We start from the raw sequence: 14,038 nt of genomic DNA, 5'->3' as shown, positions 1-14,038 counted from the left end.
GCGTGCCTGGTCTACATAGTGAGTTCCAGGACAGCTGGAGCTACAGGGAGACCCTGTCTCAAAAAGACCAGAAAAAAAAATCAGTCTCCAGCTGGTCTGAAGCCCAAATAAAGTCAAGGCAGCCCCTGGGGCTATACCTAGACCCCTACCCATCTCAGCCAACCCCAGATTGACAGCCCGACTCCCAGCCCTCCCTGACCCCCTCCAACCTCAATAGAATGTTCTGGGTCTGCCCATTTGAGCTGTCTTGATACTGATTATCACATCTTAGAATCTGTACTTTGTAAGTAATGCATGAAGGCCAATGAAGTAAGCCCCCAGGGAACTTCCAAGGTTTGGGGGTGCTGTGTGCCCACCACTGGAAGGGTCTGCATCAGAGATTCTCTGTACCCTAGAAAGAGTTCAAGGGAAAGGAAAGGCTTTTTTTTCTGCCTTTTGGAAAAAAAAATGTTTAGGATCCTGATAACTGCACACTGCCCCACCCAGCCTCCAATGAGGCACATGCAGTTGCTGTTATAACGCCTCTGCATCTTTATGATGTCACACCAGGTACCAGGCACTGGCCTCAGTACAGAGGCCCAGGTGTGGATTCCTCCATTCTGCTCATCGGGATGAATGCCTTTTCCCTTCTGAGCCTCAGCTGCCCATCTGTCCAGTGGGCACAAGGCACCTCAGAGGGTATCTTAAGGACAGACAGATGCAGAGGTAGACAGCCAACAAGGTGGGTAGTGGGAGAGGCTGGGGCTCCATCACAGCCAGGGCCACACACTCCACATGCCCTCACTGGAGGCTCTGCTTCCGGCATGGTCCTGAGCATGAGGCAGCTTGTTTCCCAGCGTTATCTACCACCCCAAATAGCCTGAATGGGGTGTGACAGAGCAGGGAAGGACCCTTTCAGGTGGGGGTCTAGGACTGGCTTCCCTACGTGTGAGGTTCATCCTTCACAAGAGTTTTCACAGAAAACGCAGGCTTGTTTCCTCCACCTGGGGCAGAGGAGCGTTCCTACCACCCTTTGTCCTGCCCCCAGGAAAGATACCGGGCAGCATATGGCAACAGGGTTTATTTGGAGAAGGTTCAGGGGGCTCTTGGGAAGGGGCAGGAGAGGCTGGGTAGGTGGGGTTGTAGCCACAGGCCAGGGCAGAGGCTCCTCAGATCAGTCCCTGTAGGTAGAACAGCAGAGTTCAGAACTATGTGTGACCTCCAGTGGCCCTGAGGCATCCCAGCTGCCCGGCTTTGGCAAAGCACTGGTTTGCTGAGTCTCAGTTTCTCTACCTGCAAAATGAGTCATAGTGCCAACCTCTAGGGGCTAGACTGTGACAGTGAGGTTTCACAGAGGGTGGGTCAGCACAGTGCTAGACACAGAAAGCTCCAAGATATCCAAAAGGGCCTGAACTCCCTTTCCTACCCCCTTCATAGGACCTGAAGGGACAGAACTGGCCCATAGCCCTATTGGACCGAACAATACTAACAAGGGACCTCCCCTACTCCACCGAGTTCTGTCCCGGACCTAAGAGTCCAGCCTAATAACTTTGGTCACATTGCAGACTGCATCTCTTTCCAAACGACAAAATAGATACATCTCTGAAGCCAGCCATTAGTGCTGTTGGTGGTCCCAGTCAGTGGATGGGTGGATGAGGATGACCCTTCCCTCCAAGGTCCAGGATCTAGTGCCAGCAGGAGCTCCATCAGGCCCAGGCTACAATGCACACCAAGGGGAGTGGTCTCACCTCTTTCAGCAGCTCAGCACACCTCCCTGCAGGAAAGAACAGCATGATGTATGGTCAGGAGGGTGTCAGACCCCATCACAGGGGTCTGGCCTAGCATCCTCCCTGAGATACCTATGCTCACCATGCCTGGCCAGCAGATAAAGGCCAATGTCTGCTGTCATGTCCCGGAACCTCCAGAAGCTAGGATTATCCTCATCCTCAAGGCTCCGAGCTACGGGGCACAACAGAGCTGGACTTGCAGCCCAAAGGGGAACAGCTGCTGGGCTGAGCCCCCACCCAGGCTGAGCTTACTGAAGTACTCGAGGACATGGAAGTCCCTCCCCTGCCAGATCAAGGACATCCTCAGGATGGCATAGTGCTCGTAGTCCGTGTCCAGCACAAAGATCTCCCTGTGGCCTTCAGGAGTCAGCAGGGGGGTTAGAGAGCCTTGTCTAGACCTAGACGCTCCAGGAGGTGATCTTGAATGCTGGGTCTGCAGGGTCGAACTCCCTCCTGTTTCTGCTTAGTGTTGTAACCTGCCCATGACATCCTGAAAATACCTAGCACAGCCCTTGAAGGTCAACCCAGTACACTTGTATTGATTAGGGCCAGGGGTCTGGGACCCGAGGATCCCAGGAAGAGCACAGAAAGCCACAAGGCCAGCAGTGACTGGTATTCAGAGCCGGGCACCCTCAACTTCAGCAATAGTGCGACGGCACTTACCAGGAAAAGCAAATTCCCCCGCAGTGTCTCTTTCTGAACCCACTGCTTTTTCTGTCTTACAGTTTCCCGAGCTGAAAGGCAGCACAGTGTTTATTAGAAACCTGCCAGCCTGCATCCCACCTGCTGGGCATATTCTGAGTGGGACATGCCTTCAGAAAGGGTGCTGGCAGCCTGGTAACCATCCTAGAGCCTGGGGTCCACAGAGGAGAGTCATGCATGGGGGCAGGGCTACCTAAGCCTCTCACCTTCAAGGAGTCAGCTGCAGCTACCAAAACTTTCTTACAAACCAATGGGGTTTCATCTAAAGCTCTTGCTTATATTAGGGTTAAAACGCAGGTCTAGGAGCCTAGAATCTGGTATTCTCTAGAGATGGAGGTCCTAGGCAGGTGGGCTAGTCTGCCTGGTGATGATCTCACAGCTACAAGGGTTCCAGCCTAGACTGTGTGCAGCCACACACGTTCCTTTTTCTCTCCAGCAGGCCACATCCCAGAAGGACCCAGGCCTCTCACCTGTTATACACGGCCTTCACAGTGATGTTCCTCCCACTGAAGGTGAGGAATAAGCCCTCCACTCTCTTCTGAGCCCGCAGCACCAGGTTTTGGTCAGAGGCCACAGCCACTTCTTTCCAGAATCCTGCGATCTAGAGAATAGAGCTGGAGTGTCCCTGGTTCTGAGAAGCCAGGCTGAGCTGGCCTCCTGGACTATAGAGGACATTTCGGGAGCACTCAAGCAGAGAGTGGGTGGGCTCTGAGAAGTCAACAGGTGGCCATAAGACTACTTGTCCTCAGCAGAGTTTTCCTTCCTAGAGGCCCCTACAGGACACTAGACAGAGATGTCCCTCCTCAGCCCACCATCTGGACTTGCCCCAAGGCCGATTCTTGGTCCCCCAGGAGACCTTCCCAGTAGGTGTGGGAAAAGCAGGCAGCCAGGCCTCAGCCCCAGCACATTGAAGCACGGTTCTGCCAACCTTGTTGTCCCTGCAGACAGGCTCTCCTGCTCTAGCAGTCCTCCCAGGACACAGGACTTCGCCTGAAACTTTTAGAAACTGGTCATTGTTACGAGATAAAAGAGTCCATGTACCCAAATCCTGTCCCCTCTGAGTGTCCAGTGTGGACCTGGCTGGCAGCCAGCAGACTCAAGGAGGAGGAGGGCCTAGAGGGAATCCAAGTAACCAGCATCCCACTCCAGAAAAGGCCTCTTTGGTTCTGCAGTACACAAGGACAGGATCATGAAGGACTCCATGATCTATGGAGCAGGAAGGGACCCCCAACTCTGTAAATCACCAAGGACCCAGAAATGACCTGGCAGAGGACACCAGCTGCCTGCTAGACACGGGTGGCACATTGGAGGACTCAGGGAGAAGAGAGGCCCACAGGTCTCAGAGCCCCACCTGTGCCCTTAGCTCTCTGCCTCTTGAGGGAGAAGGGGCCTCAAGGGGGGGGTCCCACTTCTGCAGGCTGTACTGTTACCTAGGGACCTGCAAAAACTGGACACTCTTTGTTCCCTCTGTACCCAACTCCCCATCAACCCAGTGGTGCCTCCAAGCTAGAAAGAAAAAGGCACCTTCTCCTTGTCCAGTTCCACCCTGACAGATGCCACCTGTGGCAGGAACAACAGGAAGAAGCCCAAAGCTATGCTCAGCAGCTTGGCCTCCATTGCAGAGTCTGGCTGGTGGCCTCTGCTTGTGGAGAGCGCCAGCTTATATTTGGAGAGGGTCGAGCATGTGTACCGCCCAGAGAATGTCATTGGGCAGACCTGGCAGCCAGCTGCTCGCTCAAATTCTGTTCAAATGCCATCAGTCCAGTGACACCCACACCCAGAGGGGGTTGGACCAGGCTGGCCAGCAGGCAGTCAAGCTACCTCAGTCCTAGTGTGTGGACAGTGATGGACCATGCAGTGGGACTCCAGCCACCCTGGCTCTACACTCTGTGTACTGACCCAGGCAAGCTACTTCATCTCCATTTCCCCATTTGTAATAATAATGAAAATTAAGACAGCAGTACAATATTGAACTGGGCATGGAGCCCTGGGTCCCCTCCCAGACAGCCTGCCTGGACCTCACTTCCTGACCCTGCACTCCTAGGACCACCTGCCACCCTGCTTATGACCCCTTCTGGCTGCAAACCTCCAGCAAACCCTGGATGGTGTCACAATTCTTGTCTCTGTGTGTGTGTGTGTCTGTGTGTGTGTCTGTGTCTGTGTCTGTGTGTGTCTGTGTGTCTGTGTGTGTGTCTGTGTCTGTGTCTGTGTGTGTCTGTGTGTCTGTGTGTGTGTCTGTGTCTGTGTCTGTGTGTGTCTGTGTGTCTGTGTGTGTGTCTGTGTCTGTGTCTGTGTGTGTCTGTGTGTCTGTGTGTGTGTCTGTGTCTGTGTCTGTGTGTGTCTGTGTGTCTGTGTGTGTGTCTGTGTCTGTGTCTGTGTGTGTCTGTGTGTCTGTGTGTGTGTCTGTGTCTGTGTCTGTGTGTGTCTGTGTGTCTGTGTGTGTGTCTGTGTCTGTGTCTGTGTGTGTCTGTGTGTCTGTGTGTGTGTCTGTGTCTGTGTCTGTGTGTGTCTGTGTGTCTGTGTGTGTGTCTGTGTCTGTGTCTGTGTGTGTCTGTGTGTCTGTGTGTGTGTCTGTGTCTGTGTCTGTGTGTGTCTGTGTGTCTGTGTGTGTGTCTGTGTCTGTGTCTGTGTGTGTCTGTGTGTCTGTGTGTGTCTGTCTGTGTGTGTCTGTCTGTGTGTCTGTGTGTCTGTGTTCATGTGGGGGTGGCAGGTCTACATGCATGTGAGTAGGAGGCCAGAGATCAACCTCAGGTGTTGCCACTCAGGTCCATTCATCTTGTGTTTTGCTTGGTTAGTTCATTCGTTCGTTTATTCGTTCATTGGTTTGTTGTCTTTTTGAGACAGGGTCTCTCACTAACCTGGATCTTACTAAGTAATTTAGACAGTCTGGCCAGTGAGCCCTAGGGATCTACCTAGCTTGGCCTCCGCAGCACTGAGATTACAAATACACACCACCACATCCGGCTTTTTATGTGAGTTCTGAAGAGAGCACTTTACCACCTGAGCCATCTCCCCAGTCCCAGTGACACAGTTCTTTTTTTTTATTGTCTTTTTGAGACAGGGTCTCCCTGTAGCCCCAGCTGTCCTGGAACTCACTATGTAGACCAGGCTGGCCTTGAACTCACAGAGATCCGCCTGCCTCTGCCTCCCAAGTGCTGGGATTAAAGGCGTGCACCACCACGCCTGGATGACACAGTTTTTTTTTAATATTTTTTTATGTGTATGAGTGTATTGCCTGTATGTATGTGAGTGCACCCATGTCGCACAGTGCCTCAGAGGTCAGAAGAGGGCTTCGGATTCCCCTGGAACTGGAGTTAAGGACAATTCGTAGCCACCATGTGGGTGCTGGGAATTGAACCTGGGTCCTCTGCAAGAGCAGTCGGTGCTCTTAACTGCTGAGCCATCTCTCCAGCCCCCAGTGACCCAACTTTTAAATATACAAAGCAAGCATCTCTCAGCCCACAGATACTTTCTAAGATAGGCAATTTTTATTTTCAAAATAAACTTTATTTGTGACAGGTATTTAAAACAAAGACTTTCACCCCCTGGAAAAAGCTTTGAAAATTAATTTTTTCCTTTCGCTTTCCCATTCCCTCCAAACTCAGCAACAAGGCACCCCAAGTGCAAAGCCCTCCCCATTCTGTCCCACAGGGAACTGGGTCACCTTGGGACCCATCAGTCCAGCTTCCCAGAGCCTTGTACAGCGAGGGACAGGTGCTGTGTTGTTGGTGATACCTCAGAATACCCAAAGCAATTCTGTCCAAAGCATCCATATCCCTCATCCTACTGGGGTGCTCTCCAACCTACAGGACCCACCTGGAGCTGTTCGAGCTGTTCAAGTCTTAAACAGCTCATGGGGAGGGCCTAGACACTGAAACCCAACCCCCAAAGGGACTCAGGCTACAGAAGACACAGGGTGGAATGTCAGGGAAGTAAGGGGATGAGTTAAGAGAGGAGGCGCGGTGGATGCCACCAGGAGCCACACAGAGAGCTCAGGGCAGCAGCGGGGAGGCTGAGGATCAGCTGGTCTCTGTCACAGTGTGACAGGCCAGGGCCTCTGGGAGCCACAGAGATGGGCTTGGCCAACAGGAGAGGAAGGGAAGTGGAGTGGGTGGCACCCAGTTCTGGGTGACCAGGGCAGGATGAGACCGGCGCCTGTGAGGGCTGACTGCTTCCAGCTCTTGCTGTCTGAGGACCACAGACACTGATAAGTAATGAACCAGAACTCCAGCACCTTCCTGATCCCCACGCACGGCCCTTTGAAGTGTGAACACTGGGCCCATTAGAAGATCAGGGGCCCCATAACAGTGAGGAAACGGCAGTGATGGTCCCTGGGGAGGAGGCCCTACAGGACACCTCTCCTTCAGGGGAGGTGTGGAGCCTATACTCTGGGGTCTGACCCCTTGGGTTTGAACCGCAGCCTGGCCACTTGCCTGCCATGTGACCTTGAATAACTTGCAAACAAGGACAGAATGAGGTGGTTATGTGTGTCCAAGAGGTCTGCCATTGAATACACAAGGCAGCTAGCCAGACAAGATCTACAACTGGCCACAACTCTGATACATTCCTCAGGTTCCCAGAGGTCCAAACCATTTGCCCAAGATCACAGAAATTGTGGGAGGCAAAATCCAGGCAAGCTAGACTTCATGGTTCTCCTGCTGTTCCACCCCCCAGCTCCTGCACCCAGCCAGGGAGACCCAGAGGGGTCCAGCGGCTAGGGTGCGTCTCCACAAGCCACCTCAGTTTCTTCATAAGTACTGTGCGCCCTTGAAGGCCACACGCAGTGGGATCGATTTTCCCTGTGGGTGCAGTGCCCCTCCCCCAATGCACCAAGCTTAAATGAAACCTCCTGCTTCTTCTGCCAGGAAAACCCCAAGTGGCTTTCCCTGGCTCTCTACCTCAGTCTCCCCAGGAGGGCTGGGATCAAGACAGGGCCCATTGTGCCCTGCCCAAGGACATTTTCGAAGAGGCAAGGAGCCATGGGGCTGCAGAATCTGTTTAATGATGAAAGGAGAAGGGTTAGAGTGGGGACATGGTGGAGAAGGGTGGAGGGCCCAGGGTGGTCCCCAAGGGCTGGGGGCCTCACTTGGCTCCTGAGGTGGTGAGGTTGGCTGCTCCAGGTTCATCCTGTGCAAGCAAGGTACAATTACTTCATCACCAATCCCTGGGCAAATGCCCTCACTTCATCCCACAAGCTAAGCACTGCTCCCCAAATCTCCCACCCACAAGGGCAAGGAAAAATAATTCTGCCACCAAAACTTCTGAAAACTCCCATACACCCCAAACTGCTGCTGCCCCAGGGCCCCAGATTCCACACCCAACCCATGGTGCCTGCCCCCGGGACCATAGAGACCAGCTACACTTCTGCATGTCTTACAGGAGTAATGACCTTCCTACCCCCAAGGCTGTGCTAGGCTCTGGGTGAAAGGACCAAAGTGACAGGAAAGTCCCAGTAGTGGTTTGGCCTTGATTCTCCTCCCTCATGTTTCCAAAGCCACCAGATGATCATAGAGGCTACGTAAGCTCAGCAGGGTTATTTAGATCCATGGAAAGTTAAGACAGTACACATGCCTCCAGCCCTTGGGGTAAGCAGGCAGGGAGCAGAGAACAACCACAGGCTTATGATCACCAACACAGTGCCAAGGTGTAGGAAATTAAGAGGGTAGGAAACGGAGAAGGACCTCCACCAACTCCTCTCTCTGCCAGACCAGGACAAACTACAGGGTGTGGTCATCCTCCCACACCCAGATGCAGGTGACTATCACACAGTCACATGTCATCCACTACCTGTGGTTTTATGAATGCCCAAATTCTTAGCAGTGAGCTTGGATAGGGACCCAATAGCTGTCTGGCATGACCTGGTCTCCCCTGAGAACCAACCTGCATGGGAGTCCCAAGGCTCCCAGACCCAGCCCTGTAGTGGGCAAGCAAATGAAAAGTTGGCAGTTCTGCCCTCACTGACCTCTTGAGCACGATACAATTCCAGAGTAAGGCACAGGGCCTGGGGGAGGAGCCCAGAGGTATGGGAACACGGAGCACATGGGACTGAATAGCATCCCCCAAAACCTGACATCCATCTGAAACCTCCAAATGAGACCTTACTCAGATGCAAGGTCTTTGTAGGCGTATTGGTTAGGGGTCACAGATGAGATCATCCTGGAGTTATGGCGGCCCTAATCCAAAGGCAGGTGTCCTTATGGAAGAAGGAGTTTGGATGCAGACAGGCAGAGGGAAGGAGCGGCACTTAGAGCGAGGCAGCCAGGGCTGGGGCAGCAGGGACGCACCTAGGCAGGTACCCACTCCCAGCTTCCAGACGCCTGGATTCCTGACTTCAGCCTCCTGGACCAGGAGAAAATGCCTTCCTGGTCTCTTCCTCCTGGTCCCTTTGGCCTGGTTGATTGTGGTAGCCCCAAGAAACTAGAGCAGGTTCCTCCGTAAGATACATCTAAGCTGCAGCCAGAAGCATGAGGCTTGCCAGGCAGAAGGGACGGCAGATGCCAGGAGTGAGTTGAAGGCACCAAGGGTCTTTACTGTCCTAAGCTCAGCAGAGAACCCACCCTGCTCGTAGTCTGAGAAGAGATGGCACTGGTCACTGGGGGTGCGGAAGTGCCTCCTTGCCCGGGAGAGCACACATCTGTGGGGAGAAGAACAAGGTAAGCTGACTAGGCAGGGACTGCCCTCCCTTCCCATAGCCACAGCCCCTGGAAGCCTGGGCCCTGCTCAGCCCCACCATCCTCAAAAAGGTGGCTGGAGACCCCAACCTTAGGAGCTCCTTAGATGTACTGGGGATAAGAGGGGCCTGGGACAGGGCAGGCTACCTGCTGTGTGTAGTCCTAGAAGGGAAAAGATAACCCGGGTCTGTGGACGAGATGGCTGGCTCAGCCTTGGTACCTGACTTGGGCAGCACGACCATCATGTCATCCAGGAGCCCCACCGTTGGGTAGAAATCTCGGAAGGCCTTCAGGGCCTGGGGATGCAGGTCTTGGGTCCTGCCTGCAGCAGACAGGCATGTGAAACCCAGGCATTCATAGGGGTTGTGGCAGAAGCAGAAGAGGATGGGGAAGGGTGTCCTGGCCTCATTCCATTTCCTGGAGGACTAATAGCTATACAGGGCCAGGCTCCAAATCCCCCCATATACACACGCGGGCACACCCAGATGCATGCCGGCCCCTGCTTGCACAGCCCCTCCTGATTGGTACGAGTTCCTGAGGGGCTGGGGGTAGCTGGGTCCACTCTGGGTCTGAGCTCCGTCTCCTCTAACCCTTTCCCTGCAGCTTTTCCCGCCGGTCCTGAGGCCTCGCCGCTCCACCGTGGAAAGTGGAGGAAATTAAAGTAGAATCAGTCCTAGTCTGGGGGTTCAGGCAAGGAGGCTTACCGAGGAGGAAAAGACTCCCACCCTCAAAGAGGGGTACGTACTGTATCTGTGCTGTCTGACCCTCAGGGACCTCACTCAGCAAACCCGTCTTGGTCCACAACTCAGGGAAGTTCCCCCACCACACCTGCCTCCCACCTCCACCCACCACCCACCAGGCCCAAATTCTAGCCAGGCCCAGACTGGCCCAGATTGATGGAATGGAAATAAGGGAAGGGGTCGGGCAAGTCCTAAGGGGTGGGATGCGGGACAGACCCAAACATGATCTAAAAGGGGCAGGTGGGCTAAGTTGAGAGGGATGGGGTGAGGGGAAACTGGTAGGGCTTAAGGGGAAGGCCTGTCTCTGGGGGAGTTGGGGGACAAGCAGAGCAGACCCAGGGACAGGGGCAGGCCACGGTTCTCACTGTAGAGCTGCACCACGGTGCTGAGCACGCCCTCCAGCTCCTTGTAGATGTACAGCACCGCATAAGAGGAGTAATCTGTGTCGGCAATGCGCACGTCCAGGTAGCCCAAGGCTGAGGGGGAAGAGGCATAGGCAGCTGAGATGTGGACAGTGTCTACACTGCTGCATCATATGAGCAAAACCTTATAGTGGGAGTCGGGGGGCGCCAAGGTAAACCCATCAGATACCCCAGCAGGACCTACCTGGAACTCGAAAGTGTCCCTGGGAGCCCACCCGCAGGTACTCAGCATCAGCCCGGGTACAGCCTTCTGCCCTGGAGTTATACAGCTGTCACTTCCCACAGCAGTGCTTGGTCCCTCCCAGCCAACCCACAGGTCATAGGTCACTCACCCCGGGAACTCCATGTGGACGCTGAGGTCACCCTCTACAGAGGCATTGACAGTTCTGGTGGATATCAGCATGTGGTCCTTCTCGCCCAGGAAGACTTTGCAGTCAGATACCATGGCAACAACATGCCAGAGGCCTGAGAACTGCACAGTGGCCCTGTGACTACAAGCCAGTGACCAGCACCTGGACCTCCATGACCGGGAACCCCAAGGGACAAGCCAAGGGACAGAGAAGCAGGGGTCACACAATGAGGGTCTCCACCAGGGCTCTGCCACTGAACACTTCAAGTCTCTGTTTCTCACTATGGATAGGTGCAGGGATGACCTGTGCCCAGAGCTGTCTCTGGAGCTAGTGAACAGTAAGTCTAAAGCATTCCCTGGCAAGTTTTAATGGATCTCGGTCCCTCCCAACCTGGGCACAGCAAGAAGTCTGGTACCTTTTGAGCATCAAAGTTAGGCTGCAGCAAGACCTCAGGTCGAGTCACAGACACACAGAAGAGCACCAGGACCCAGCTCAGCAGGACCGGCCCCATCTCTGTACCTTGACTCCAGTCCTGACACCCAAGTCCCCCAGCCCCTGTGGCATTGGTTTTATAGCTCAGCACAGCCCTGGGCTTTGGGTTGGGAAACAAGCGGAAGGCGCCTTAGAAACCTAGTCCTGCTTTGTCCATTGTGTGGCACAATCATTCATGTGTCCCCTCTGGCCCCAAGGGTCACTTCCTGGAGGGTTCCAGATAGGCAACCTCTTATCTGACACACCGGCAAAGGATTTGTCCCCAAACCCTCTGGGCACGTCACCAGTCACAGCCCTACATACTGGCTGCTGAGTGTGTCTAAAGCCTTCTCAGGCTGTCAGGATTCACACCCCACACACACCTCTGTCCACACTCTGCCCTACCTGGGACCAGGGCCCAGGGTCTTGGGAAGCAGGCAGATTTGAATTTGGCCTGGCCAGTACCCCAACACATACCCCTAGGGTATAGAGCACCCCACCAGTCCTCCCTCCCTCTAAACCCAACTCAGGGCTGGGGTCACCTCTGGTCTGGTTCCTGGATGTCATCCAGGGACAGAGCCTGTGCCAGCACAACTGTGAGGCAACCCTAGGCACCCTCCCTCCCTCCAGACACCCCAGCTGGGCCTCTTGCAATCAGGCCTGAGACAGGAGGGGCTGGGAGGCACTTAGAGTGGATTATGGTATCGATGGCCACCTTATCACTGGTTTCGGAAGTGTGCAGGTGGGAATAGACGCCAGGAAGGCGCCAGGGCCGGTGGAGGCTGGAGCCGAGAAAGGTCTCTCCAAGTGATCTTTGTCCCCACAGAGCACCCAGGGACCCTGGGCCAGGGACAGTGGGGACCACAGCAGGGACCAAGGGCAGAGCCAAGGGCTTGACACCATCGAGGCAGTTCCTGAGGTCCCATCTCGTTAGTGTCACAAGACAGAGCAGATAAAGACTTGGAGGAAAGGTTGAGGAGGGACTTAAGTCAGGCTTTATGAAAAGCCCTCAAGATTCAGTATTTAAAAGCAAGCAACCCAGTCACCAAAAAGCAAAAGATTTGAAAGATCTGGAAAGATGGCTCTGTCAGGAAAGTGCTTACCATGCCAGCATGAAGACCAAGGCTTAGATCCCAAACACCTACAAAAAAGTCAGATGCAGGGCTAGAGAGATGGCTCGGCAGTTAAAAGCATTTGCTGCACGCTGGGCATGGTGGTGCATGCCTTTAATCCCAGCACTCGGGAGGCAGAGGCAGGAGGATCTCTGTGAGTTCAAGGCCAGCCTGGTCTACATAGTGAGTTCCAGGACAACTGGGGCTACAGGAAGACCCTGTCTCAAAAAGACCAAAAAAAAAAAAAAAAAAAGAAGCATTTGTTGCTCTTGTAGAGGACTCAGGTTAGGGTCCCAGCACCCACATGGTGGTTAACAACCATCCTTAACTCCAGGTCCAGGGGATCCAATGCCTTCTTCTGACCTCCATGAGCACTGCACACATGGTAAATTTACATACATACAGGTACTGCATAGATGTGGTGCACTTACTACATGTGGATAAATACTTGAATAAATAAATAAATAAATAAATATTTTTAAAGACTCACTAAAAAGAGCCAGGCATGTTGGTGTGCACCTTTAATCCTACCACTGAAGAGGCAGAGACAGGCAGATTTCTGTGAGTTCAAAGCTAACCTGGTCTACATAGCAAGTTCCAGGTCAGCCAGGAATATACAGTGCCACCCTGTCTTAAAACAAAATAAAACCAAAAAACAAAAACAAAAAAGAATCACTAAAAGCAGCTGGAGAGGGGCTGGAGAAATGGCTCAGCAGTTAAGAGACCGACTGCTCTTGCAGAAAACATGGGTTTGATTCCCAGCACCCTGACGGCAGTTGACAATCATCTGTAACTCCTGTTCCAGGGGATCCAATGCCCTCTTCTGACTTCCATGGACATTGCACAACATGGGTGCACTTACATACATGCAGGCAATGCACTCATACACACAAAATTTTAAAATAATATATAAAACATTTTTAAAATTTTTTAAAGGCTGGAGAGATGGCTCAGTGGCTAAGAGCACATGCTGTGCTTGCAGAGGACCCGAGATCCATTCCCAGCGCCCAGTTCCAGAGGGCTCCAGCACCCTCTTCTGACCTCTGAGGGCACTGCAGACATGTGGGGCACATACAGATAAGCAGGCATACACACGTACACATAAATCTAAATTTAATTTTTTTAAAGAAAGAATCACTAAAAATTAGACCAGCTGAATGCCCTCCATAGTGGCTACACTGTGGTCCATCCCTGAAAGGGATGCTCCTCAGGCACAGATTCAGGAAACCGCCGACTCCCATGGCAACACTGCCACATCTCAGTCTACCGAGGGAAAGGACCCAGTCTAGGAAGTTTGCGATTGCCTGAGTATTTTCATATAACATTATAAAATAGGCCACATCACAGGGGCAAGTAGTCGCTCACTGGCTGTTAGCTGCTGAGGTACAAAATGAATGGAAGAAACTGCTGTGGACCTGCCAGTGGTGGTTCTGTGACTGCACCTGTGCAGACTGTGACCCAGTGGTGGTTCTGTGACTGCACCTGTGCAGACTGTGACCCAGTGGTGGTTCTGTGACTGCACCTGTGCAGACTGTGACCCAGTGGTGGTTCTGTGACTGCACCTGTGCAGACTGTGACCCAGTGGTGGTTCTGTGACTGCACCTGTGCTATCATAGGTAAATAGTAAAGAAGAAACTGTAGCTTACGTGGAGCTCAGCACTGTCCATGGTTTCAGGCACCCCCCAACGGGGAGGGTCCTGTTACATGTGCCCCCCATGCATTGTACATAAAATCAATCTCTCTCTCTCTCTCTCTCTCTCTCTCTCTCCCCCCCCCCCCCCCCACACCCCTCCTTCCCCCTCTC

General features: G+C 53.4%; 2 protein-coding genes across 2 annotated transcripts; both read right to left on the bottom strand.

Annotated features, from left to right (window-relative positions):
• Positions 1-1,148: 1,148 nt before the first annotated feature.
• Lcn8 (lipocalin 8) lies at positions 1,149-4,085 on the bottom strand. The gene is made up of 7 exons (XM_008841986.1): positions 3,993-4,085; positions 2,939-3,069; positions 2,430-2,500; positions 2,019-2,123; positions 1,849-1,938; positions 1,728-1,753; positions 1,149-1,160 (listed from the first exon to the last, which is right to left on the bottom strand). Exons 1-7 carry the CDS (start codon positions 4,083-4,085, stop codon positions 1,149-1,151), a joined length of 528 nt encoding a protein of 175 aa, XP_008840208.1.
• Positions 4,086-7,511: 3,426 nt separating this feature from the next.
• On the bottom strand, positions 7,512-10,761 carry Lcn15 (lipocalin 15). Its single transcript, XM_029567733.1, has 6 exons — positions 10,634-10,761; positions 10,486-10,556; positions 10,245-10,355; positions 9,360-9,461; positions 9,026-9,102; positions 7,512-7,595 (listed from the first exon to the last, which is right to left on the bottom strand). Exons 1-6 carry the CDS (start codon positions 10,744-10,746, stop codon positions 7,551-7,553), a joined length of 519 nt encoding a protein of 172 aa, XP_029423593.1. The 5' UTR covers positions 10,747-10,761; the 3' UTR covers positions 7,512-7,550.
• Positions 10,762-14,038: the final 3,277 nt, after the last annotated feature.

This window comes from Nannospalax galili, unplaced genomic scaffold (assembly GCF_000622305.1).
Source record: "Nannospalax galili isolate Female #2095 unplaced genomic scaffold, S.galili_v1.0 scaffold1421, whole genome shotgun sequence".
In the NCBI taxonomy this organism is placed as follows: Eukaryota; Metazoa; Chordata; class Mammalia; order Rodentia; family Spalacidae; genus Nannospalax; species Nannospalax galili.
Note: the sequence above shows the minus strand (reverse complement) of the source record. Positions and strands in the feature narration are given on the sequence as shown.

What these genes read in the sequence shown, in the direction of transcription:
- Lcn8 (XM_008841986.1), bottom strand. Translation starts at nt 4,085, where the DNA reads ATGGAGGCCAAGCTGCTGAGCATAGCTTTGGGCTTCTTCCTGTTGTTC. An exon ending in GTGAAGGCCGTGTATAACAG is followed by an intron (nt 2,501 to 2,938) that starts GTGAGAGGCCTG and finishes GCTGCCTTTCAG; the next exon opens with CTCGGGAAACTGTAAGACAG. An exon ending in GGGGGAATTTGCTTTTCCTG is followed by an intron (nt 2,124 to 2,429) that starts GTAAGTGCCGTC and finishes TGACTCCTGAAG; the next exon opens with GCCACAGGGAGATCTTTGTG.
- Lcn15 (XM_029567733.1), bottom strand. Translation starts at nt 10,746, where the DNA reads ATGGTATCTGACTGCAAAGTCTTCCTGGGCGAGAAGGACCACATGCTG. An exon ending in GTCCACATGGAGTTCCCGGG is followed by an intron (nt 10,557 to 10,633) that starts GTGAGTGACCTA and finishes GTATAACTCCAG; the next exon opens with GGCAGAAGGCTGTACCCGGG. An exon ending in CTTCTCAGACTACGAGCAGG is followed by an intron (nt 7,596 to 9,025) that starts GTGGGTTCTCTG and finishes TTGCTTGCACAG; the next exon opens with GATGAACCTGGAGCAGCCAA.